Here is a 25,624-nt window from a genome sequence, read left to right as displayed (position 1 = left end):
ACGGTCGCACACAAGCACACGCACAGAAACACGCACAGTGCCCGTGGCAGCGTCCTCCATGAATCAGGCTTGATGTAATTGGACAGAGTGAAAAGATAACAGCAGCCACGTGCTCATGTTTACACGTCTTCAAATTTCAGGCGGGATTCTGCTCTTCGTTGCTCAAACACAACCCTGGCACCCTGCGACTGACGCCAGCTGCACCCCCGCACGAGCTCGAACTCAACTTCATTCTCCCCGTTCATCTTAACCTGAACCGTTTATGGGAAAGAGAAGATGGGAAACAACCAGTCGACAAATCTGTTCCTGCCAGTAGGTTTGTCCAGTTTACCTGTGGCCAGCGAAGAGAAGAAACCTGAGGGTGAGTCCTTCCTCCAAGTGTTTCACTCCTGCTGCTTTCTGCATGTCTTCACTTGACTGGTGTTGAGCTTAAAGCTGGTGAAACACCATTTTAAATCAATTAGAGTCATAGGCAGCTACAAGGCTGACATACCCACGAGGCTTGTTTGAAACATCACAGCAAAACCTGCCTATATTAGATAAATATGATCAGTATTAATAATTGGTTGCTCTGACCTCACTATAAATGCATTGTTATGGTATTAACATTACCTAAGCCCATAAACAGTGTCATTACATTACATTGTTATAATACTTTTTACTGACATTTGAGTTCATCTTGGTTTAACTAATAACTTTTATACATATTTACATCGTTATTGTGGCTTTAGCAGTGAGTTCCAACCTCCATCTGTTTGTGGAGAAAGGCAAGACAATGATGACCTGCCACTTTTGACCTCTTCTTTTATATAAGTTACAAGTTCAAATTCACTTATATTATATTCCTTATAGACATTACATTTCGTTACTGCTGCAGTTTTGCACAAAAAAAAAGCAAATATTAAATTAACAAGTGCAAATTACCAGTAAAATGAGATAAAGTATAGTGAGATAAATAAGCAGAATGAACAGGGTTAGGGTTAATAACTCAGGAAATATCTGCTCCAAACTGAAAGAGGAGTCAAATCACATCTTTCATTAATCAAACTCTATTATTTGTTGTTTTAGACAAGACAGGAAATGCCTATCGCTTGTTCACTGCTGCACTGGGCCCATGGCTAGGAGAGGTTCACAGAGGCCTCGTGGTGATGTCATAGCTTTCCCAGGCTCCTGTGGGGTGATGGGAAAAAAGAAAAAGACAGAATGTGTTGTGAGAATAGAAGAAAAGGAAGCAACAGTGGATAAGAAGCATTGTAAAGAAAACAAATGGACGCACCCCCTACTGTCTTTGACACCCCTATCTTTAATATGATTGTCATTTTCGTTTTCGGACAAAAACACAAACCACCGATTCAGTAATCAATATAGAAATTGGTGGTATGTGGTTAAAAAGTTATTTCAAGTTTTCAGATAATATAAACCTATTTTGGTTTAATGTTGCCATATTTCTAGTGTGATAACACCATATATATAAATATTACATATTCAACTCCAAACCAAACAACATTATAAATCTGATATGTTGTGGCTATTATTTTCTGTCCCTGGATATTATAAAGATCCAGGGTATTGCACAATTTATTTTCAAATAATAATAATGCTTTTTTATTTTCCCAATAAATCTTTTAAACATATGTTGATTGACCCACTCCTTCTTTTTAGTCATTTTTCACAAGCAGCACTAGGTGGCGCCACTATGTAACCCTGACATCCACATTGGGCTAGGGCCAATAGAGAGCTCAGCTCTGGCTGATCCTCTTTGGCAAGTGAAGGGATGAGTTCACTCGATCACTGTAGCCAAGCAAAGCTCGTCCATCATTTGTTCTCCCTCGCTGTATTAAGTCATAAACCAGTAACACTGCTTCTATCCAAACAGCCATGGTCCAAATGTAAACTCTGTGAAGCAACTGTTTGTGTTTTCCTCTGAAGTTCACTGGAAGTGGTCGCTTACGTCTTGTTGCCTGAAGCAACAGGTGTGGTTGTGTAACGGTCGTCCAAGGTCTGCTCCTATTTTTGAAGCTGCTGCAGGGCCTGTCTTTGAAGAGGCCCGCTGCTTAATATATATATATGTTGGAGCTCTATATCAGCGCTGTCTGGCACTCGCTCGCTCAACCGTGATGTCAGCAGAAGACCTGATACCATCAGACACACCGAGTGCTGTGGAGCGGGATGAGAGTCGGGGTGATTAGAGGAGTCATAGAGAAAAAGAGGATCGAGTTTCAGGTCGAGCTCGATCGAGTTACACAAGGTCCATCGTCACCCATCTGTTGTTTTCACATCTGAGTATGTGCCATGTTGCATTGACTATCTGTAAAGTACTTCTGTTCGGAAAGTAAAATAACAATGTGTTCTGTGTGTGTGTATGTGTGTGTTGGTGAGAGAGAGAGAGAGAGAGAGAGAGAGAGAGAGAGAGAGAGATAGAGAGAGAGAGAGAGAAAGAGGGAGAGAGAGAGAGAGAATATACGACCTTGGCCACTTCTTACATGCCACGATGGAGCTCTTGGGTGGCATAAGGGGAGGCCGTTAAACATTCAGCACCATCTTAATTATTCAGCACTGCTTGACTGCGTGCGAGTGTGTGCGTGGGAGTGTGTGTCTGTGACAGTGTGAAAGAGAAAGAAAAGGAGACACATAATTATTGTATCAGTAATGTTCACTGGATATATTATCACCTATTAATTATATCGCCTGCCGGGGAGTTTGTAAGTGTCAGAGCAGTTGATCTCCATTTTTAAGGCTGATTCAGATTTAATGAACAGGTCATGACAGTTGTGTTCAGTGTCCTTATATAGGCTGAGGATATTGAACAATAGCCTAATTGTTCATTTATCAGTTGAACCTCAGTAGAGATTATACGTCTGCCAAAGCTCAACAATCCTACACATGACTGTTTAGTTCTGTTTATAAAGATGGACAACATGATGGCTCCCTAAAAGTTAAGCCAAAGCATCGCCACCTGCTGTCTGGCTTGAGTAAAGGTTATAAGTCCTCTCTCCTCCATGTTAGTGAATGGGACACGGACCTATTCAAATAAAAATTCGGGCACTAATAAAGGATTTCTTATTGTTATCCCTCGATCGCTTCAATGTGCAGACTCTGACTCCAAACGCACAACATTGAAGCGTTCGCATCCATAATACTTTGGGTTTATTTCTGGGTAGTGGGAAGAAGTGGAGACGCACTATCCTTCTATATATACTGTCTGTGTTCTACTTCTTTTTATATAAAAATAGAAAAGACAAAATAAGGGGCTCTGTTAAACTACAATAATATACATAGTAAACAGAACTGGAAAAAAATCCTAGATCTTAATCTCCATCCACACCAACAATTTCTGGCCTCATCCATCTTTATAAACAGTATATCAACTAAACAAGCATGTGTAGGATTGTAGTTTTTGCACAACACTGCTAAATGCAAACCAACAAGCAGTTGCAGAAGTTGTGCAAGTGGTAATAGTAGTGGTATGATGGTGATCTCTCTAAATACTTGTTTTATCCAACCAATGCCTCAAGCCCAGAGATTTTCTGTTTTTAAAAATGATGAAAAAACAAAAAGGCAGCCCACAGTCACAGACACTGGAATCAGCAGATGTTTTGATGTTTTGTTTTCTAATCAATTCGAAACATGAATCAATTATCAAAGTTACATCAATTAATTAATTAATTGCGTCACCCCTGTTTCATATCTTTTAGTCACAATAAACCAGCCCTGTATTCAGTATGACTGATGATGCAGCTCAGATAAAATCACTCTCCCTCTTCCATTAACTGTGGCGAATAGAGTCACCCATCCGATCCCCATATGAACTGTGTGTGCGGCTGAGAGGCCTTGCAGCTGACCGCAGATCTCCCTTATCACAAACTCGGCTTCCTGCTCTGAAGTTACTGTTCATAATGTTTCCTGTTCCTTTCACTCCATGTCTTGTCACCTCGCCTCCAAACAGGGGAGAGAGAGTTTGGCTGTTCCTGGAACTGCAAGCCGGACGCTGCCCATAAAACCTGGGCATAATGTGTGGAAGCACCTGATTAGGGTATTAAAGTGACAGAAGTACAATCGCAGACAAACATGGCCTGTATGTGAGAGCCGGATTCACTGTCCTACGATCTCAAAATGTGTGTTTGTCAGAGTGGTGCTCAGTTTCGTAATATCCCACTGATTTAGAAAGAATAAGAAGCTGTACTGGAGGTGATAATGGATGGGCTCTTTATTGGGGGGGGGGGGGGGGGTCCTTGTTGCTAACAGTCCTCTAACATATTGGATACACTTTAAGAAAGGAAGTTCTCATATTTACAAGTTCCAGAAATAGCCCCCTCACGCAGCACTGTCGGTATATCAGTGTCCTGTCCAAAGCGGGGGGCCCCAGCAGAAGTTTCCCACACGTGTCACAGGCCAATGTCATGACAAGAGAACGAATGAGAGGGAGGGAGGGGCAGAGGGCCAGGGAATGGGAAGGAGGGAAAGATTAGCTCTTAGAAAAAATAATGAGTAAGATAAACACAAGCCTACAGACTCGTGTTCGAGGGAGACAGGCGTTAAGACAAACGGGATTGGACGGGGGTTGACCCGATGGAAGCTGAGGGACGTGGAGACCGGGAAAAGGGGCACAGATGGACGGAAGCACTCAGCAGTGTAGAAGTGCTAAAGGTGAACCAAGTGTCTGTGAGAGTGACCCCGATGTTTCCCTCTTTTAAATCAAAGGCAAAGCATTATGTAACTAGGAGGGGCTGGGGGTGGGGTGGGGGGCAGGGTGTTTATGGTACCCGCAGCTTTTTCATTCTTGGGAAGGGGGACACACACGGATTCCAGGACTGTACCTGTTGCTGTGTTTGGTTGTTTACCTGTTTGAACACATTGGCTGCATACTGTACATTGTAATGTCCCAAAGTGTCCGGGGCATGAGATCAGCTTACAGAGTTCCCATGGGCTCATGTCCCTCCATGAGGGTTTGTGTTTGATGTCTGGTATGCGCTGGGTCTATGAAGTGAGGCTCCAGATAGCGGGTAGTGTCCAATCCAAGATGGCTCGATTTCGATGGCGCTGGAACGAACAGTTACCTTTGAACGTTGCTTACTGGTAACTCATGTATGACCTTCGAATAATGTGAGGCACCAACAGGTTCTGCACAAATGTGGTTAATTACCAAGACAAAGTCTGTTATCTGAATATTTCTTAGTTAACAGTTGACTTGAGCGGTAATGTCAATGAACCATGTCACGATGCTATTAAATGAAAAACATAGATGGAATAATTCTCAATTTTTAAAATGCTCAGTCCCTTTGCCTCGACGTTGGGAAATACACGGTTTATTTTGGTGTTGGACTTTATAACTGGGTCGGCCAAAACAAGCTGATCTGAATCATAGCAAAACAGAGGGCGCTTGGCTCTCTGCCCCTGATCTGTCTCTATTGCTGCGAGTCAGTCATGAAGAAGAAGCTTTCTTTCCTTCTGCATTGTTTATTTTCCTGGTTCATTGTCTGGGGATGTGAAGATAAGACGGGAACACTGCTAATTCTCTGCCTCTGCTTCCTCGATTCTCTAAGTGAACAGCAGTGACAGTGGTGGATGCAATAACGTGATGCCTCTTTATCCGACCTGGATCCTTTAGGAAGAGAAATGCATATGGTTTTGTTTAATTTGATAATGACCGCGGTATGACAGACACACTGTCCAAATCTGCGACAGTTATCCAGGATCCTGACGTAATGCAAAGAAGAAGAAGAAGAAGAAGGAATCCTGGATGTGCTCAGTGAAGGGCATCTGTCCATAGCAGCAGAGGAGTCGGTACGCACCTCAGCCTCAAGCTGCTTCGGGGATGGATGGCAGCTGTTTCCCTGGAGACCGGGACTAACAATACCCGCTCTCTAATTACCTACGCCCACCCAAGTCAGCAGCGAGGCAGGGAGCGTGCATCACCTCGAGACCTTTGGCTCAGAAACGGCGAGTGTCTCTTTGACTCTGCGTAGCCACATTGTGTCTGAAATAATCGGTGGAAGAAAAGATGCGTAAAGGCAAAAGGGCAGCGGCCGAGGACATGAACATGAACTGGAGAGGAAACAAGACAATGCTGGCATGACTGTAGAGCTAAGATGACAGGTACAATGTTTATTCACTGACGACAGAGCCGACTCCTCTTTAGGCATGATCGATTTTGGCCTAAGAACAAAGGCTAGCACCCACTGAACATGTTAGGCAACGGTAGAAATGGTCCGATGCCATTTTTCCTTTCCCGATACCAATACGTGGACTTTATGTATCGGCCTGATACCAGTTCATTAGAAAAAATAAAAGCTGTATGCTACTAACCCTGTATGTGAGGGATTTGATTACATGTCATTTGGCTGACGCCTTTGTCCAAAGCGACTTACAATTATTACTCTCAACATTTATTACATTACATGTCATTTAGCTGACGCTTTTATCCAAAGCGACTTACATTTTTAGAACACTCATCATTTTATGAGGGGCCATCTAGGGGTTCAGTATCTTGCCAAGGACACTTAGGCATGCAGATGGGATAGAGCGGGATTCGAACCGGCGACCTTCTAGTTGCAGAGCACCCGCTCTATCCCCTAGGCCACGCTCTCCCCAAAAAATCAGATGGGGAAGAGTGGGTTTTGAACCGGCAACCTTCTTGTTGAAGAACCACCACTCTACCACCTAGGCCACACCGCCCCGATGATTGCTATCACTGTTGGATGTTGTCTGCCTCAGCTTACACACTTTGATAAATAAATACAGAGAATGAATATATTACTTCATTATCAGTCATGAGGGATTCACATCACTTCTCGACACCAAGGTCTTGCATATGGTACGCGACACGTCACCATTTCACTTGTGGGACTTTCCAGTATGAAATATTACCGAATTACTGACTTTTTAGCTATCCCTGAAAGTGATTTCCTGGAACAGAAAGTTACGGAAGATGAAACGGAAATAGATTGTTTGCACTCGCCCAACCCGGCTCCTCGTTGATATCGAAGGCATCTACAATACTGGTAGCGGTATCGGAGCATATCTGTTGTGAGAGTATGTCAGTGCAATCCTGGTTACCACAGAGGACGTGATGGTTGGAATGCTACACGGAGTGACCACGGTTATTTAAGTTGAAGCAAAAAGAGCTGCAGGCCTTGAAATTGCCCTTGACACAAAAAATAACATGTCATTACTACTGGTCCTGCTGGTGCACTGCTGCGAGGGGCTTAAATGTCCTTTATGACAGTTGACATGAGTAACTCGTCCACCCACAGCTCTGGAAGAGGAGGTTCCACTCAAGTCCCCCAGAGTGTCAATTATGCGTCCTTCATGCAAAGTCCAGTGGGGAAGGGAAATTAGCCTCCTTTTAATTCTGCTCGATTTCATTTGCTTTTGATATGAGGATCTGCTTTTGGAGGCGAGCCATGGTTACAATACAGAACCTGTCACGATATCATGTAAATAATAACGATTTATCATCAGCCATAACATGAAACCAAAGGGAGTTACATTGTTTGGATTATAGCTCATTCTCAGACGCCAATAAATTCCACACTGGCAAGAGCGACTGAGTGCTTCCATGACCTTTGACACTCCGGTCTGATTTTTCTGCCTTCTATGGGAAATTCGGAGTGGAACAACCTCTGTGTCTCACAGGCTCTCTAGGGAGGGGCAGAGAAGGGGCAACTGGTAGAAAACCTCACATCCAGCGCACGACTGCGTCACCGTCCCAACTGCAGAGGATTGAGTCCAAAGGGAGTCTGCTTGGAAAGAAATATGTTATTATGTAATGCTGTACCTGGACCTCTCCGCTATTCCTATATGCCCTTTCCTCTGGGACTGAGGGACACACTAACCATCACACACTAATGGTCAGTATATAATATGACAGCTGCTGGCTGTTCTCCTCTTGAACTTCTCGCACGTCGTGCAAACACTGGAAACTTTTCTCAAACTGAGATTTTGTCCCGGCCTGTTGTTCAAAGGGGGGCTTCGATGTCCTTTAGTGTACCAAGGGACTGCCCAGGGTAATAATAGCTGAGGCATTTTGTGTCATAACCCGCAGGGCCTCAGTGGGTCGTTGAGAGCTTCGCGGTCTACATCACCAGGGGTGCTGCTGCTGGGTGAACGTGTTGTTACTTCGAGCATCATGTCAGAAATGTACAGATCTGTTAAAGGAAGGGTTGGTAAGTTCTTCTGAAACAGACTTCATCCGCATGTCCCGATAGCCATCAATAAATAAAGTCTTCTCAAAAGAAAACGCTGTGTCCGTGTCCCGCTGCATGACTGTGTTAAACAACCAGTCATTTCATACAGTCTGAAATGATCGGGGGCTGTGCTCTCACTGCAGATGACTGGAGTCGTCAGCCGAAGAGACAAAGCAGAGAAGAAGAAGTTAGCAAGCCTGCCACGAACAAGTGGGCTTGTCAGACAGTGCACGTTCATGTGTTTTGGGGGTGTAGCTTTTACGAGAGGGGTGGGATGTATTGTGGCATATTTTCAGCCTGCTCTTGCTAGCTTTTCTAGGAGTTCCACTTCTAGCTTTAATATTGGAGTTTGGTAACAAGAGTCAAATGCTTCGTGCTTTCAGCTGTTGTTGTTTTGTCCTGTAGTTAATCCATGAAGTTTACTGAGGAAATACTTGAGAAAAAAATAATTGCATATGTTGGTTGAGTGTTTATTGCCTCTTAATTGCCTCTGTGTGCATTTAGAAAAAAAACAAAAATGTTTTCCCCCCTCGCACTATAACACACTAAACAGAACAAGAGTGAAAACTCCAGTTCTACTTGTCTGGGACATTAACTTTGATAAACTGCTGCCGTAGCTGTGGAGAGAAATCATTTTACATGTCGAAAACATGAAAGGGCAACAACATGAAGAAATTGATTAATTGGTGAAAGGGCTCTCGCTGAAAAGCCCCAAACTGGGCTGCTCAGCAGTTCCTCCAAACCGCTCGTGTTGCTCTAATGAGATTTTGGATTCTTTACTTCCTGAATATTTGAGAGTGAAGCCATTTAGAGGTTAGAATTTGGAAGCTCGGAGGCATATTCTGACAAGCCTTAAATTGCTTGGGAAGCGAGTTCCTTTTGAACTGTGTCATAAATTCTAATGATGTTAACAGGCTTAATTGGGATCTTCTTAACTATAGGTTTTGTTGTTAAATGTATACCGCAAGAATTCACTGCCCCCCCCCCCCCTCCCCACACACACACACACCACCACCACCACCACCACCACCATACGCCTGACAGGGTTAATATGAATCTGGCACAACTGCAGTGCAGCAGTGAAACGCTGCAGGTCAACAACATCCATCCCGTCGTCATAATATTGTCCCACAAAAACACACACATTTATGCCATTACACACGCACCGACATAGCTCTATTTCTTCATCAGCGATTGAAGAATGATTGAAAACACACAGCTTCACCTTGTAAACTTTATTGCTCGACCAGAATGTCTATTCCTGGAGCGTGCCTGACAGGCGGCGTTGAGGGAGGCCACTGCTGATTTTGTGGAGTCACGTTAAAAAATTGACCAAGACCTTGACACTGACACCGGTCGAGACTTTCCTGTCCCTCTTTGTCCAGATACTGGACACCAAAGCTGGGATTAGTCCTCAGATGACTGGATGACTCAATGGATTTTCCACATCAAACGCACCTACTGTTGAGTCACCGTTTAAAAGTATGAAATGAAAAGACATTATTAAAGAGCTGAATTCTTGCGTGTTTTTCCGTTGGAATTGCGGATATGAAGTCATTGCTTGCATCTCATAAAACGAAGAACGGTTTTGATTCATTACAGGTCGTGCAAGAGAGAAAACCTTTATTTAGCCCCAGTCTTGAGATGCACTTGTGTCCCAACTTAACCACGTAGCAGAGGGCTTGAAGAGCGTGGCCGTGTTGTTCTGGGCTGAGAGTATTTCCTGCATCTCCTTCGGTGGTGCATCCGCTCCTCATCTCAGAGAACTCAAAGACAATAGAACAGATGGAGGAAGAACACTGTCCGTGCATCTGGTTAAATGCATTGAAAGGCCATTTTTAGCGCTCTCCCACTGACAGAGAGGCCTAAAACAACATTTTAGTGGAGCCGGGCCACTGTTTCATGTTCTAGTCCGGCAAAATGAAAATATGCAACATTTAGCAAATGACAAATTACTAAACATTACATTGTTTAACATATTAAAAATGTATTCACCATGTGTCATAACGCTGCAACGTCCAGCTGGGAAGTTTTGTCTCATGTCGTAAACCCTGGTGGCTCAAAACAAATTTCAACTTGCTCTACGTGCACGAAGGCTCATTCTCTGCCAAACAAACAACTTAGGCTACATCCATATTACCACCTTTTAGTCTTGAAACAGAATCCTTGTCCAGTGATCAGCGTATTTTGGCTCCATCTCAGTTTACGTCCCTGTACATACTAACACGCCTGAAGACTCATATACGTGACCACTCATATACACTAGGAATTTGTGTGCCTGTGTAAACAGGAAGGGCCATGTGGCGCTTTTAGTTGATTATTCATTTTGCGTCCTACACTGGTAGCCGGTTGTTTTCTTTGGAAAGACGGTCATACGTTAGGAGCCTGATGACACAGTGAAGGTTAAAGACCCAATCAGCAAACGGTTGTGATTGTCTACGTCATCGTATCCAAACATCAAGAGTTAAACGTCCAGACTAAAATGCTGATCCAAAACACTCACTTCGGTTGACAAGGATTCTGTTTCAAGACTAAGCCTTTGCAATATGGATGTAGCCTAAGTTGTTTGTTTGGCAGAGAATGAGCTTTCGTGCACGTAGAACACGTTGCGGTGAGCCACTATACGACACATGCTAATTTGTTTTGAGCCACCACGGTTTACGACATGAGACAAAACTTCCCAGCTGGACGTTGCAGCGTTATGGCACATAGTAAATACATTTTTAATATGAGAAATAATACAAGACTGGATTCAGTGACGTTATTGGAAGTTCATGTGAACTTGTCTAGTGGCTGCTTGAGGCTATACAGGAATTTTAAATCGATTGAACAGTGGAGTAGGCTCTGAAAAAGTTTTGCAGAAGGATTATTTGTCTAAAATTAGCAGCGCCCTGCTCATTGTGTTGTTGATGCAAAATGAGGAATAAGTAATTAATTTTAAGTATCAACAACGTTCCTTAGACTGGTGCTGGAAAATATCCTAAGGGCCTGAAAAAAAACTCCAATTAATTGAAAGTAAAGTACATGAATAAAAAGTTAGAAAACACTGATTGTCTCTTTGCTGCAGTGCTGTGTTGTGTCCGTACCAACGGCAGCGCTTCGTTTCTCCAATTTGCACCGGTTGCCAGTGATTCACTCCGTAGCTGTGTTTTTAATTTACTGAAAATCTGAAATTGCAGAAGTGAAACCAAGCATGCATGCATTTTGTCTGCTCAAGACTGCCACAGCATTCAGCCTCATGATCTAAGGATTTTGGAAATTAGAACAATCTGTGAGGGCACCGAGCACATGGCAAGAACTCCCTCCAAAATGGCTCCAATTAAAGGCAAATGTTGCGCTGTTGCTTTGATTTAAACATAAACAAAAAAGTTTTTCATTCACTTGTTTTTCATCATATGCGTGAGGGACTTTCCCCCCCGATAGATTGGCTTTGGCAACAGTCGAACTCTTTCGATCTTGCGATTTTTGAAAAGCAGGTGCTTGACTCCGACGGCCCGTTATCGGTCGACCTAATGAAAAGACAGGAGCGCACATTGGAAACAGATGTGAACGCACCGTAGTAGAAAACAGAGCGAGGTGACCAGGAAAACATTGTTGTATGAATGTGGCTCATTGTGCTGGCCCATGTGCGTTTGATGGAGATGGCTGTGTTCACATCGAAGGTGGGTATGACTCACTTCATCCATTAGATCAGTGGGGTTTGGACAGGAGCCCTCCCCTGATACTGAGACCACCGCACACAAACCCTCCCAAACGGCCATCTGCTGAGCATTTCTCCGCTGCCTTTGAGTCTTTAAAGGGAATTAAAATACTGCAAATGTAACACTTTGCTGTCCAAGGAGCAGTCACTGCGCTGCTCTGCGTGGCAGCAGTCACACCGCGGCGGGCCAACTTTCCTGGAGCAAACGAGGCAAAGTCTGCCCTCGTTCCTCTGGAAATAACTTGGGTTTGCTGTGCAGGCCCTGTGAGATCGCTGCCTCGCAGATGCTTGCGGAAGGGGGACCGTATACATTATGGTTCAAGTTCGCATTCCTGTTTGCATCCAATTAAATGAAAAAAATGCAGCTTTTGTACAGCGTTGCACTCCATGCCCCTCACCTAGTTTTTGTGTACGAGAACCGCAACCCATGGACCGATCGCTATTCACACATCCCACTGACTAATCGCAACAAAAATCTCAAGCGCTTGCCAGGCTGTGTGGCCATCGACTGCAGTAGTAGTGAAGAATGTACACTGAAGTTTTGCCAAGTTGTGTCCTCACTCTGTTTGTAAATGTGTGGTCAGAGCAGCTCCCTCGGTCGGGCTCCACACCAGCTCCAAGAGGGGACTTGCTGTCAAAGCCATCACACTCACGCTGGATATCTGTGTTAACAGAATCCAGAGGTCAGGGCCGAGGGCGATGCCGAGTTGTTCTTTAGGTTTTCGGGCTGAGTATGATGACGACCGCTGACACGCTGTCTAAACTAATGTACCATCTCCCGGTCCGCAGACAGGCTGAATGTGCTCAGTGAGACCTCGCTGAATCTCATATGCTGCCTTCAAACATGCACTGAAGTCCTGGCCTTTTCCTGAAATTAACCCGGGGCGGTATTTAAGAACGCAAATGTCCCAGTCAGAGGCTCCCGATATTGGACATAGTAATATAGCAAGTCTTACACGTAGAAGACGCGGACAAAGATGTCAACTTTGAAAGTGCCGTTATCGATGTGCCACCCTTCACCTGAATATTCCCCAACTCAAAGTTGGGGAATATTGTCTCAACCCAAAAATGTGTCAACCCAATTTTCAGGACATTTTCCAGAGTTCATGTCTGAAAATGGTTAAAGAAGCAGATAAAAGCAAAATCCCAAAGACGCTCTGCCGTTCATCTTTAAGTGCTATAGTGTGTTGCATAGAGTCCACCACATATGGCTGTAATCTTAAATAAACAGTTGGACATTTCGGGCTTATTCCCTTTTTTTGCCCCAAGGCTAGATAAGAAAACCGATAACACTCTCATGACTGCGCTGTAAATATTTGAATGTACAGTCAGCAGCTGGTTAGCTTAGCTTACAGCCGAGAGAGCATGTTGGTTCCATCCATATGAAAAACCGTGTAAAACGGATTTGTTAGCGGTGCTGTGCTGGATTATTTATTGGCCGAGGGCTGTGATTCTCTGGAGTCTTGTTGGAACCCGAAGGAAAACTTCAACTTCTTGTTTTCAAATCTCAGATGTTTAAAGGATCAAGCAAAGGAAATATAACGTACTAAATACTTTAGCACACATTCGAGGCAGTCTTCATTGTAAACGTGAACTCGATGCAACCGGCTGCTGACTCCAGCTCCATCGATGATCTCATCTCACCCTGGAAGCAACTCGAAAAACTATTCCTTGGACATCTCTCTGTGTTGTGGAATATTTCTGCAGACAGTATCTAGGTGGAAATAATCCTGAAACTACTGTTCCGTGACTTTGGAATAAAATCAGCCGAGTGCTCATTATTCTGTCATCAGCGCACCATGGTCTGTGCTCAGGCAGCAACGCGAGCATCAGGGGAAGCAACACTTGTTACGGCAGCTCGGCGGTGTTTACAGGGAAGGCTTGATTGCAGCCTCCATCGCAGCCTCATATTCACTTCCTGTGTTAATCCCCTTTGCCGTGGCAGCTCTTTCTTTCTGTGGCAACGGTGAGGGAGGGTGGGGGGGGGGGGAATTTCACTTCTGCCTTCTCCTCACCCCAAACACCATTCAGCCGGTGCTCACATAAGTAGTCACCATATCCTGCAAAAACAAACAGCATTGAGGAGGTAGAAACAAATGCTTTTGTCTCTGGGTTATATTTAGTCCCAGCCCGCCTTCACCCAATCGTCGATTCTCACGAGACTGATTTGGCCTGAAGTGCATTGGAACTAAGCAGATCATACATGATCTTGTTGGCGGCTGCGGAAGCCCAGGAGCCGTTTTCCTGTGTGTGATATTGATCCTCGCAGCGGAGTATAGCTGAACGCACGAGCCGGGGAAATGATCCTCCAACTCTGTCATATGTTTTCCAGTTAGTCACAATCCAAGCAGCAAGGAAGAATAACTTGCACAATTTGATCATTTTGTGACACTTTGTATTGTTAGTTGTAATCTGGATAGTCTATTATGGATCACGTATGTATTTACGCATCTCTTCTCACGTGAGGTCTTTCCAGCCAATCATGCTCGTGATGATTAGCGTGACATGACTCGCCAGCACGAACGACAGCGTATCCTTAATCACATGAAACCTACTAAACATGTGACATGATGGTTTTGAACCACATTTCGCCGAAGGGTTCCAAAACAACATGCGCATCAGAATTTGGACACAGCTTTGAAACATCTGTATCAAGCTTCCCATCCCTACTCCGGTCATGTACTATAATTTCGCTCAAAATACGATCATTTTAAGCTCCTGCTACAACATTTCAACGTTTCCCATCTGGCAACGCTGCTCCGGGCCCTGTCTAATTCTCCACTAAGGGAGATCCGCTGTGCAGGCACTCCCTTCTCTAATGGTCTGATTCCTCCAAGCCTTGCAGGCCATGGCTCCTCAGAGAGCGCTGTGGTCCAGAAGACAGGAAGCAGCTTGAGAGAAGCCCAGCAGTCAAGGCTACGGGAGGGCAGAGGACAGGGTGGGGTGAAAAAGAAGAGGGGATTTCCTCACACGGTGCTTGGACTATTATGTGGGAATACGTGATTTATTTAAAGACCATCACCTCCCTGTATGTGATGGCTCTGTATTCCAGTTTGGATCCGTCCTTGAAAACCTCTGACCACATGAGGAGGAATCAATAATCTTGGGAAGTCTCTTATCTCGGGGTATCAGGTCAGTTTTTAAATCAATCAAAGAGGAAAAGGTCTGTCAGACGAGGATGCTGAAATCATCATGGTGCTATCAAAGTTTTGCACCAGGCTCTCTTGCTCGACCCCCCCCCCCCCCACTCCCCCACCCCACCCCACCTCTCTATATGCTAATGGCACTGACAGACTTCCTTTATGAGAGCAAGCTGGATGTTTTTGTCCCCAGCTGCAAACTCATCACAGGCTCTGAGTGAATTATTAAAATAATTATTCGGAGACAGTGTGATGCTTTTGAAGGAGGTGTAGGTGGTGTTGATGGAAGGGGGGGGGGGGGGGGGGGGCATCTCTGCTCACTGTGTCTTTAAAGTCGTGCAGAGGGGAGCCTGTGATACTGAAGCGAAAGGAGGGGGCTGCTGCCTGCGCGCTAGTCGGTGTCCGCCTGTCGCAGCGGCTCGGGGGCTTTGACATTAAGGAGACGGACGGAGAGGAGCGCGTCCAATGCTTCGGCGCGGAGATACGGCACAACCCGCTGATCCTCATACGGAACCGGATCCAGGCAAACACACACACACACACCAGACCCGGGTCTACACGGATGGACAGAGGGACTCCGCAATCCGAATTAACTTGTCAGCCGGTGCGAGGGATTTCTGGACACAATGGGGAACGCGACACCTAAACCCCTGATAGGTGAGACCTGTTATTGCTGCGGATGCACGCACACGCGTGCATGGAGCTGAGTGTTGGCGAGGGCTTGCTGGGTAGCGCGTGTTCCACCATATACTTTGCTCTGCGCACAGGCGCGCTTTCCCATCACGGGGGAGCCGAGCGGGATTCCCAGGGAGCGAGTCCGGGCACAGAAGGCGCTCCCTGAGAATCCCACTTCTTACCTGTCATTCGTAAAACCTAAATCAGTCATGCAACTTTATAGTTAATTTAATACAATATATAGTGATGATCAGCTGAAAGCATCATCAATTAATGTTTCTAATAATTGACTGGATAAATCCTCAGTAAACATCCATTATTCCGAATATTATCCTTTAAACTTTTAAAGTCCATTGCATCTCCGACTAATGTCCATTTTCCAAACGAATTCATATCATCTCCTCAATATCTGTTCTGTGTCCTTCTGTGTCACTAATGTGCTGCACTTTGCTGCCTCCTTGTTTTTCCTGTTTTCTTATGATGTGCACTTACCCCCCCCCCCATAAATCTGGCTTTTATTTTGACAGAAATAAATGTTATGTCTGTTTTGTGTCATATGTGACATTTTTTTCATTTCATAGATGGATAGAGGACTTTATTGATCCCAATGAGAAAACCACACATGTAACAAAAGAAACATGAGGGTGTATGCCAAAATAGAATAATACAAATATAAAACACTAAAATCTTTATTAAAAGCAGAACTAACACAAAAAGAGCTATATTGCATTATGATATTCTGTAGTTATGCGCAGCATCAAAGGTGTTTTATGTAAATCTCAACTTAAAGTGAGAATTACTCCTTCATGCGACTCAATTGTCGCCCCCGGTTTTTGCATACAGCCGTATAAGAGCTCTCTGAAAGCACATTCCCATTCCACCTAGAGTACGTTACTTGACATCAGCTCCCTCACATCACTCTGATTTAATGTTTGTCACACTCCCACGCCCCCAACAGACCCAATCGGCGGCTAAATGATGTGGTTACTGCCACCGGAGCCAGCTGACACAGGGTTTGGACCGAGAACAGTTAGTCACAGAGGAGCAGAAGCAGCACGGATCCTATTACCCGCCCTGTATGGTTTCGATTAACATGGGCTTAAATGAGTATCTGTGTTTTATGGTTCTCTAGAAGAGATGGGCACAGTAAAGTGTGTTTTTATGGGTTAAAGTTGGACGCCTTAGTGCCATGAAGAAGTCATTACACCAGGTTTTTTCAAGTGATGTCAAGGAGACATTCTTACCAGGAGACTCATGTTCGCAAACAAAGATGTGACTAAACAGACCCTGAAATGTCCTTAAGACCCACCAATGTCCTCGGTAGGGGATGACTTACAGCATGATGCGGTGAACACATGCAGCCTAGAGATACGCGGGGAGAACAAGCCTGATCATCTTGTGGCCAAAGATCCATGCGAGGAATGCACAAAATCAGTTTTACATCTCGAGAAGCTGCTCCTTGGCACAGCGCTGTGTTTTGTGCAGTCTTGTGATTGCATGTATTTGTGCTTCTCCCTTCATTAGCAGCACGACAGGGAGACACCATTCCCACACTCGACTGTTTATAACCCAAAGTGATTGAAACCCATGGGCTAAAGCAGAAATGTAGTGTAAATGTGCATATTTTGTTTTTGACAGGAGCAGCCCCCGAGCTTCAGCTGAACTTTGCTCGTAACCACATTTCCGATCAGCTGACAGACCCAGTCGCCGTGTCGTTTCTCATGATTCTGGTGGTCCTGACTATCCAGGGACCATCGGGTATCACTGACATTACTCCCGGTCTTGACCTAGCCCCGTCTGTACCTCTTGTGTACTCGAACCACAGACCACAGCATCAGACTTTTACCGTTTGGTGTTCTTTTTTCTATGTAAACACTATAAGAAAATGAAAGTATATTTTATTTGAAAATAGAACAAAAAGTTACGTAAATGTAGAAAGATTTAGAGATGTAGAGTTTTTTTTTCCAATACAAAGACTTCAGTGTTCACAAAAACGCTTCGGGTGCATCGTTACAGTCTGACAAAAATATTCAGAAAACATTTGCGCAACAGACTTTTTTTAACATTTTGAAAGCTGCCTGTTTACATTCATATTTACTTCTCAGCTGTGGTCTTCTGCTTCTTCTTCTTCTTCTGCTTCTTCTTCTTCTTCTACTATCTTCTTCTTCCCTGGCTTTGTTGGTTTACCGCTGCGTTTACTTAATTACTGCCACCTGTAGATCACAACATGAAATAGTGTTGAGCTACATTTGAATGTGCGACAGTCGGTCCTACCATGTGTACAAGGCCCATGAAGTGACCGCCCATTCATAAAACGCTGCTCTTGGCGACAAACAGAAAAATCTTTGAGGATTCTTGAAAATATTTTCGAAACAGCTGTGAGTTTTTTTTCCAAAGAGGAACTGCAGTTTTTTCTTAGGATTCTCTTTATTTTCAACCAATCGGAAACTCTGACGTAACAGTCAACCCAAACTTGGGCAAACATTAGCTAAGCTATGAGCTGTCCTTCGCTTCATGAACTATTGTGCTATGCCTTTCAGCTTATAATGGCAAGTGTCTCCATCAGTCATCACTGTTGGTCCTTTGACTGCGGACTCCCACTCCATCACTGTCCCAGTGGTAGGTGAGCTTAACGCCCGTGGACTTCCCCTCTGCAGAAAGGAGAAGAGGGCGCCCACTCATCTTTTGAGAAGTTGCAGATGTTCCTGCTGCTGCTTCATAGTTTAGAATATAATCAGTGGTAATGTCTCTTTTAGGAAATGTACTGTGGTCAATTTCACTGAGTTATTGAATATACGGCGGCTCACAGTGATTTTTAAACAGAAAGGAGAGCAGAAACGCGGCCTCCCATCTTATACCATAAACACCCTTCATTAAGCTTCATTTGATATTCAACCCCAACAAGTCTGTTTTAAGTTGCTTTGTCCAATTTGATTTCTGATCCTTGCTAATTCGTTTTGCGATGCTCGTCAAGAAATTATTTTGCCCAAGTAGAACTTTATCTCCTGTGAAGATCAAAAGATTAGGCCCTTTTATTATTTGGGCTTCTCTAGGCTGACGAGGGCACAGTGTGATTCATTCTCGACTTCTGAAGATAACTGTGGACGGATGAAAAGGGCCATTCAGGGTTTGTTTATGCTGTAGGCCAAGGGTGTGTATCGCCCATAAATAAGACCAAGGCCTATCTCGTCTGTTTTTCGACTTCCTGTTGATTTTCTGTGCTTGTTATGTTTTCTCTCTCCTGTGACACTACTAATATAAGCTTTGCTCAAATCCAATTTTACCTAAGACAAACATCTCTTTTTACGTATTTCGCAGTCATATGTATATATATAATAATAATAACCTCACCTCATTTCCCTGATTTAAACTTCCCGTAAGGTTGTGGTAAGAGGACTGATTTAGGACAGTTGCTTTTTCATACAGTTCATGTGGGTTACATCCTAAAAGGGACTATTTAATGTGCTTTTCGGGAGGAACAGAGAGGCTTCATAGTGTCAGTGTGGGAAAGGAAATGTGTGAGACTGTGGTCTCCTTTACATAACTGGCCTCTGCCCTCTAAACCAACTGCCATGGGCCACTTGCAAGCGAGTCATTGTGTGTGTTTGGATGCCTTTTTTTTTATATCACTAATAGCATTACTATTTTGACCTTCTCTGATGACTCATACAGTGTTGGAAAGTGAACCAACTAAATAAAGTCTTTGACACAATGGATAATGCAACAAGCTCTCAAAATGCAGCACATTGTAAAAGATTACACAACATTCATAATAACAAACAGCAGTCTGATTCAGGCTGACATTTCAGATATCTGTGACTTAATAACAGATCCAGCAATACAGTTATTTTTGCCTCCAAACCTCCTCACATGTTTTCATTGCGGTGAAAGGTTCAAAGGATACAATATCTGTCCAAAATCAGAGATGAACAAGATTAGAGTGTGAAAAATGAAAACATGTTTTTGTCTCTTTTTCGCCCATTAATCATCTGACAAGAGTGGATAACTGTTTTCGAGGAGCTCCACCTCCAGCTGCTGCAACAGAAACATGCTGCGTACACCCTCGTGCTTTGGTATTATCTAATGACCAGTACTTTTACTTTCATATTTTAAATACTTTTTATTGAGGATACTTTTTCAATAAGTAGGATGACACATAGATGACTTTAACTTGTTTTGAATTATTTGTTTTCATTGCTGCTTTGGCACTTTTATTTACGCAATGTATTTGAACGATCCCTCCAGCTCTGACATAAGCAGCGCTGCTCTTCACGTTGGCCTCTTATTTACTTGATCGAGGCATTGATGAGTTTCTCTCTCTTTCTCTCCGTGTCTCTCCGTTTGCACCAACAGATGCCACTCTGCAGCCCCGCCCGGTGGCCAGCAGGCAGTACTACAGCCTTCCTAACACTGGTGTGGAGAGGAGGACGTCTGCTCCCCCGGTCAGCATCAATGTGGAGTCGCCCCGGTTTCACCCCCAGGCCAAAGGCAAGAACATCCGGCTGGACGGGCAGCTCCGCCGAGCCACTCGCAAAAACAGCTTCTGTAACGGCATCACGTTCAGCCATCGACCCGTGCACCTCTATGAGAAGGTTTGTTTGAAAAGTCCATCTGTTTTTAAGATGCTTTAATAATTGAATAGAAGCGTATTCATATCATCGATCTTCATTCAGGTGCGTCTTCGTCTGAGCGGTGTGCACACGGGCTGGAGCGGAGCGCTACGCTTCGGATTCACCAGTCTGGACCCGAGAGAATTGGTGACCACTGACATCCCCAAGTACGCCTGCCCGGACCTGGTGACCCGGCCCGGCTACTGGGCCAAAGCTCTGCCAGAGAGACTGGCCTTGAAGGACAATGTGCTGGCATTCTGGGCCGACCGCCATGGAAGAGTTTTCTACAGCATCAATGACGGAGAGCCCATCCTCTTCCACTGCGGGCTCAGCATTGGCTGTCCACTCTGGGCCATCATAGATATCTACGGCATCACCCAGGAGGTCACGTTGCTCGGTAAGATCATGTTTACTCATTCTGTGGAAACTCTAAAAACAACTTTTGTCATGACTGCAGCTGATAAAATGTTCTCACGGCAGATGATTCATTTAGAAAAGGGAAGTGAGAGGAAGAAGTTTCACAACTGACCTCTTCAAATATTCCCTTTACACAATACATCTAGAATAATCAAAAATATTCCACAATATAATCAGGGATTCAGTGTGATCTGTATTTCGATCAGGAGCACTGTCGCCTCACAGCAGGAACAGAAGGTTCCTGGTTCGAATCCCAGTTTGTGTGTTCCGTCTTTTTTGCCCTCCACATGCATTTATTAACTGTGGGCAACCAGACCCTGCTCAAACGTGTCACACTAGAGAAGGAAACAGAAGGCTTTTTGCTACATCTTGTCCCTCGCCTACAGATTCTTTATATTAACTTCCATAATCCAAACACAAGCCTGTTGGGGTGAGTTGGATTAGAGACTCTAATTTGACTTCAGGCCAACCTGTCCGGCAAGGACCCCGTCCCTCGCCCACTCCCCGTTGACAGCCAATTTAAGTGGCTTGCTGACGGATGAGAGAGCAGCTGTACCTCAAAGCTCTAAGGCAGCACCTGTCATATAGAGGGAGAAGGTAGAAGTACTCTGTGACTCTAGTGAGTCGAGAAAACCAGACCTGTCCCTTCTCCTGTTGACTGACATTACAGGTTTCACGCAGCAGATGTCATCCAACAAGTTCACCCTCCATGCTTCTCTTTGTAAAAGTATCGCTGTCTCTTTCCCGCGCTTTGTCGCCCTCTCCCTCTTCGCCTCCCTCTCTTCCACCTCCCTCTGTCCCCGCGGTTGCCTCTCGTACTCACGGGGCGGGTTTATGTTCAGTGGGTCAGTAGATATGACCATGTTTGGTCATGACGGCAGATCCCAGAGCTTTGGTAGCGACGGTGGTGGTGGGGCTACTAGCCCCTGATTTGTTTATATCACAGAGAGAGCTCTATAACTTGCTTTATGATTGTGTCTGTGTATGAGTTTGGATAATCATGTCAGGGCAGAAGGGAGAAGAAATGAGGCGGTAAATAAATTGGTGAATGTCGAATAAACAGCAGACTCGTTTTTTTTTGTTCTCTAAACCTCCACAACAAACATCACGATTAGAGCAACATACAAAAGCCTTTTTCTCTTTGTCTTCTGTGAGAATGAACTGAATATCTCTGGCCACATCAGACATGTTTACAGACGAATAATCAATTACTCGAGAAAAGAGTCTCGCTTGTGACAGATCATGTGATGTGTTGTCCAAGTCACGTACTTTGTCAATCTTCTCCGCCACAGAAAGCACGTTTGCTGAGAGCGTTGGCTCCAGCTGCCTGAGCGCGGCCCGCCTGAGCGCCTATCTGCCCCAGAGTAACCACGACTCGGCCAATTACAGCAACAATCAGCTGGAGAACAACCAGACCGCGGCTGCCAAGATGGCCAACCTCCAGCTCAATAACTACGCTCAGCTCATCCCCTGCTGCTCGTCCACCTCCTCCTCCTCCTCCACGCCGTCCTCCTCTGCCTCCACTGGATTCAGCGTCCCGCGGGTGGCCAGGGGCCTCCCGTCCCCGCTGGACAACGACTTGCACTTTCACCCCGTCCGCGGCTCGGACGTGATACTCTCTGCCGACCGCTCGGCAGCCTGCATCCACTTTCTGGACAGCAGTCGGACTCTGGTGTTCAGCGACCGGCCGCTGCACGTAGGTGAGACTTTGTACGTGGAGGTGGGCCACCTGGGCCTGCCCTACTTCGGGGCGCTGTTGTTCGGTTTAACATCCTGCGACCCAGCCAGTCTGCACGCCGGGGACCTGCCGGCGGACCCCGAGGTTCTGCTGGACCGTAAAGAGTATTGGGTGGTGCACCGGGACTTTCCCATGCCTTGCTCTGGAGACGTGCTCAGCTTCAGCCTGCTGCCCAGCGGAGAGGTGCACCACGGCGTGAACGGAGTGGGACGGGGCCGGCTGATGTGTGTGGACTCCTCTCAGGTCCTGTGGGTCTTTTTCACTCTGCACGGCGCCGTCAACAGACTCAGGATACTTGGTAAGATGAGCGTTCTGGAAAAATGATGTACACATCCCGGTGATATCAAAAAGTAAAAGTGATTTTGTGTAATTATTATGATTAGATTGGACTGGTTTTTCACTTAGCTGTTAGTGGCAGAAGGGCACAGTCATGAATGCAGACGAATGTTGGGATCAAAGTTCACCAAAGATGAACTACACTTGAGTTTTGCTTCACCACATTAAGTAAATGCTTAATTTGGGTCCTCGCTTGATTGGAGGTGAACGGGATGCGAAGGTTCCCCACTGCTACATTCGTGTATGTGTGACTGTGCCTGAACTGTAAGTGGTTGAGTTGCATTGTGGGTAATGCAAATGGTATAAAATTGTAAATCAAATGCTAAATGCCTCAAAGCTGACATCATAAATGCTAATAAAGGACACCCATTCATTCTGCTCTGGAGTCTCAGCAGCTCCTGAGATGTATTTTTTTCCCAGACTAAAGGAATGCTGCTGAGTAGTTTTGGTCTGCATGTGTCTGTTCAGCTTTGAGCTGTGACCTATCTGTGCTACTCCCACTACTCCCACATAAACTCCCAGCAGCTCACATCCTATTCTCACTGCTCTCTGATCCAACAACATCATCATCCTCAAACAGAGCCGGCGGAAAGAAAATCATAAATATTCAGATCTAATCAGCGTAACGCCTTGAACTCTGCAGCGTTACATTCCAACTAGTCAAGGACACATTGTGTTAAAATGACTCCAGTTAATCAAACACATTGTGTGGACGCCACTTTTGTACGTGTGGGGGTTTCGTTGATGTGTATTCATGTTTGTGCCACAGGAACTCTGCAGTCCAGTCCTCCCTCCACGTCCCCCAGCACTTCTCAGAGCAGCAGTCCAGATGACAGTGACTCAGACCTGGCGTTCAGCGTCAACAGATCCTCCTCTGCCTCTGAATCCTCTCTGGGTACGTTCCTGAACGTTGACAGCATGCTCGCTGCTTCCATTTTGATGGAGACCCACACAGGGCCACAGCAGGGAGGCTCTAATTGGGAAGAACTGTGGTGTTCTGTTCATGGGAAAAAGAGTTTTTGTCTAAATTTCAAAGGGGCAACAGCAGATAACTTTAATCATGTCGGATTTTGATTTGATTTATTCTAGCGCTGTAATGATGAGTCAATGGATTGAGATGTAAATTGACAGAACATTTATGTGCAGCTATTGATAAACAGCCTTTTGTTTCTTAGAGAAGCAAAACAAAGATTCTCTTGTGTAAGCTTCTTAAATGTGGAAATTCACTGCTTTTCTTTGTAACAGTTTAGTAAATAGAACTCGAACAGCAGCAATGATTAATAATAAGTCATTTAACAGAAAATCAAAATGTTATTTGATTATGAATTAGTCATTTTATTAGCTTCTTAAAGAAACCAAACAAGTCATATGTTGTTGAAACCTTCTTAAATGTGATTGTTTAAAAAAAGATGTTACGACACATTGGGCTCTTGAAACTTGTGATTGACGTTTTTTCAACTTTTTTTATGATAATAACTATAACTGAGAAAAATGAATCAGTGATTGCAGTCGCTAGTTGTAACCCCTGTGCATACTTCTTGTGTTAAATCCATAAAAATTACTTATTTAAAAAGTCTTACACAGACATAAATCACGCTCCACCACACAGAAACATAGAGCATAAGGAATAAGGAATGTAACTGCATGAACAGGACTTATCTGTGCACCCATGGATCTGCGGCTCCCGTGTTTTAAGACCCACATTTCTTTTTTTCTCTCCTCCTGCAGTGACCGCTCCGAGTTCCCCTCTCAGCCCTCCCGTCTCCCCCACTCTCACTGCCTCAGACCTGCCCTCTGCTGGGAAAAACGGCGAGTGCACCATCTGCTTCGACCAGGACGTGGACACCGTCATCTACACCTGCGGACACATGTGCCTGTGCAACGACTGCGGGCTGAAGCTGAAGAGACAGATCAACGCGTGCTGCCCGATATGCAGGAGGCCCATCAAAGATGTAATCAAGACTTACCGGCCGTGATGGGCCAGATGCTCAGACGTCTGTCGCTGGACAACACCTGTTTCTCCTTCTCAGGCTTTCTTGGACACAGAACTGAACCAGGACCTAACTGTGCCTATATATCCATTTAGTCTGTATGGGTAAATCTTATCTGGAGGTAGACCAGGATCTTCGTAACGCAGAACTGTGATAGAGCTCATCGTGACACATAGACTGCACACAAGCTTCTATATTTTGGAGCTTCTAAGAATAAAAGATGAACCATGTGCTCCTATTTTGTATTTTCCATGTATTTGCTGAGCTGTGAACATTTTTCTCCTAACCCCACATCGCCCAAAATATATGTGTGCTTCAGCAGAGCTCGCTGACCGTAGTCTACGAACTCTAGTGCCTTAGATTTTGTCACATTGTGTGTCCGAGTAATAATGCTAACAACCGTAGCCATATTTCAATGTACAGTACGGAGAGCGAGTGGAGAGAGAGGCGCACAGATAAAGACTTTATGCAAAAAAGGGTGAATAGTAAGTGGAAGGATGCAGCTGGATGTGAGCTACTTTGAGAGACGTGTGTTTGGAACGAATAAAATGCAGAATCTGTTTTTAGCACCTTGAGAGACTAATAAATGTGAAATATGTGTGATTTAAAAAATGTGTCCATACTTTCACTAATAATTATGAGACTGAAACACCCCTCAGCTCTGAAGGTTCATGTTTGAAAATGTGAATACAAGCCTTTATTTAGCTATAATAATAATGATAACAAAAATACTGTTATTAATAATAGTACTTCAGCTACTACAACTACTACTGCGAGACATGACTGCTATTTGAAAGTGAAGCCAACGGGTCACAGTCGCCACCTGGTGGC

At 44.7% G+C, this 25,624-nt stretch overlaps 1 protein-coding gene across 2 annotated transcripts; it reads left to right on the top strand.

Annotated features, from left to right (window-relative positions):
- Nucleotides 1-227: 227 nt before the first annotated feature.
- Nucleotides 228-25,405, top strand: neurl1b (neuralized E3 ubiquitin protein ligase 1B). Of its 2 annotated transcripts, none has more exons than XM_062394479.1 (6): nt 228-361; nt 20,055-20,293; nt 20,375-20,708; nt 22,021-22,764; nt 23,572-23,697; nt 24,531-25,405. In XM_062394479.1, exons 1-6 carry the CDS (start codon nt 277-279, stop codon nt 24,776-24,778), a joined length of 1,776 nt encoding a protein of 591 aa, XP_062250463.1. In that variant the 5' UTR covers nt 228-276; the 3' UTR covers nt 24,779-25,405. The 2 variants fall into 2 exon arrangements, with proteins under 2 accessions (XP_062250463.1, XP_062250464.1); XM_062394480.1 differs by lacking the exon at nt 228-361 and adding an exon at nt 15,415-15,683.
- The last annotated feature ends 219 nt before the right edge of the window (nt 25,406-25,624 follow it).

The sequence above is a fragment of the Platichthys flesus genome, chromosome 8 (genome assembly GCF_949316205.1).
Source record: "Platichthys flesus chromosome 8, fPlaFle2.1, whole genome shotgun sequence".
In the NCBI taxonomy this organism is placed as follows: domain Eukaryota; kingdom Metazoa; phylum Chordata; class Actinopteri; order Pleuronectiformes; family Pleuronectidae; genus Platichthys; species Platichthys flesus.
The sequence above is the reverse complement of the archived record's forward strand: the minus strand, read 5'-3'. Positions and strand labels throughout refer to the sequence as shown.

What these genes read in the sequence shown, in the direction of transcription:
- neurl1b (XM_062394479.1), top strand. Translation starts at nt 277, where the DNA reads ATGGGAAACAACCAGTCGACAAATCTGTTCCTGCCAGTAGGTTTGTCC. An exon ending in CGAAGAGAAGAAACCTGAGG is followed by an intron (nt 362 to 20,054) that starts GTGAGTCCTTCC and finishes TTGCACCAACAG; the next exon opens with ATGCCACTCTGCAGCCCCGC. An exon ending in CCAGGAGGTCACGTTGCTCG is followed by an intron (nt 20,709 to 22,020) that starts GTAAGATCATGT and finishes TCTCCGCCACAG; the next exon opens with AAAGCACGTTTGCTGAGAGC.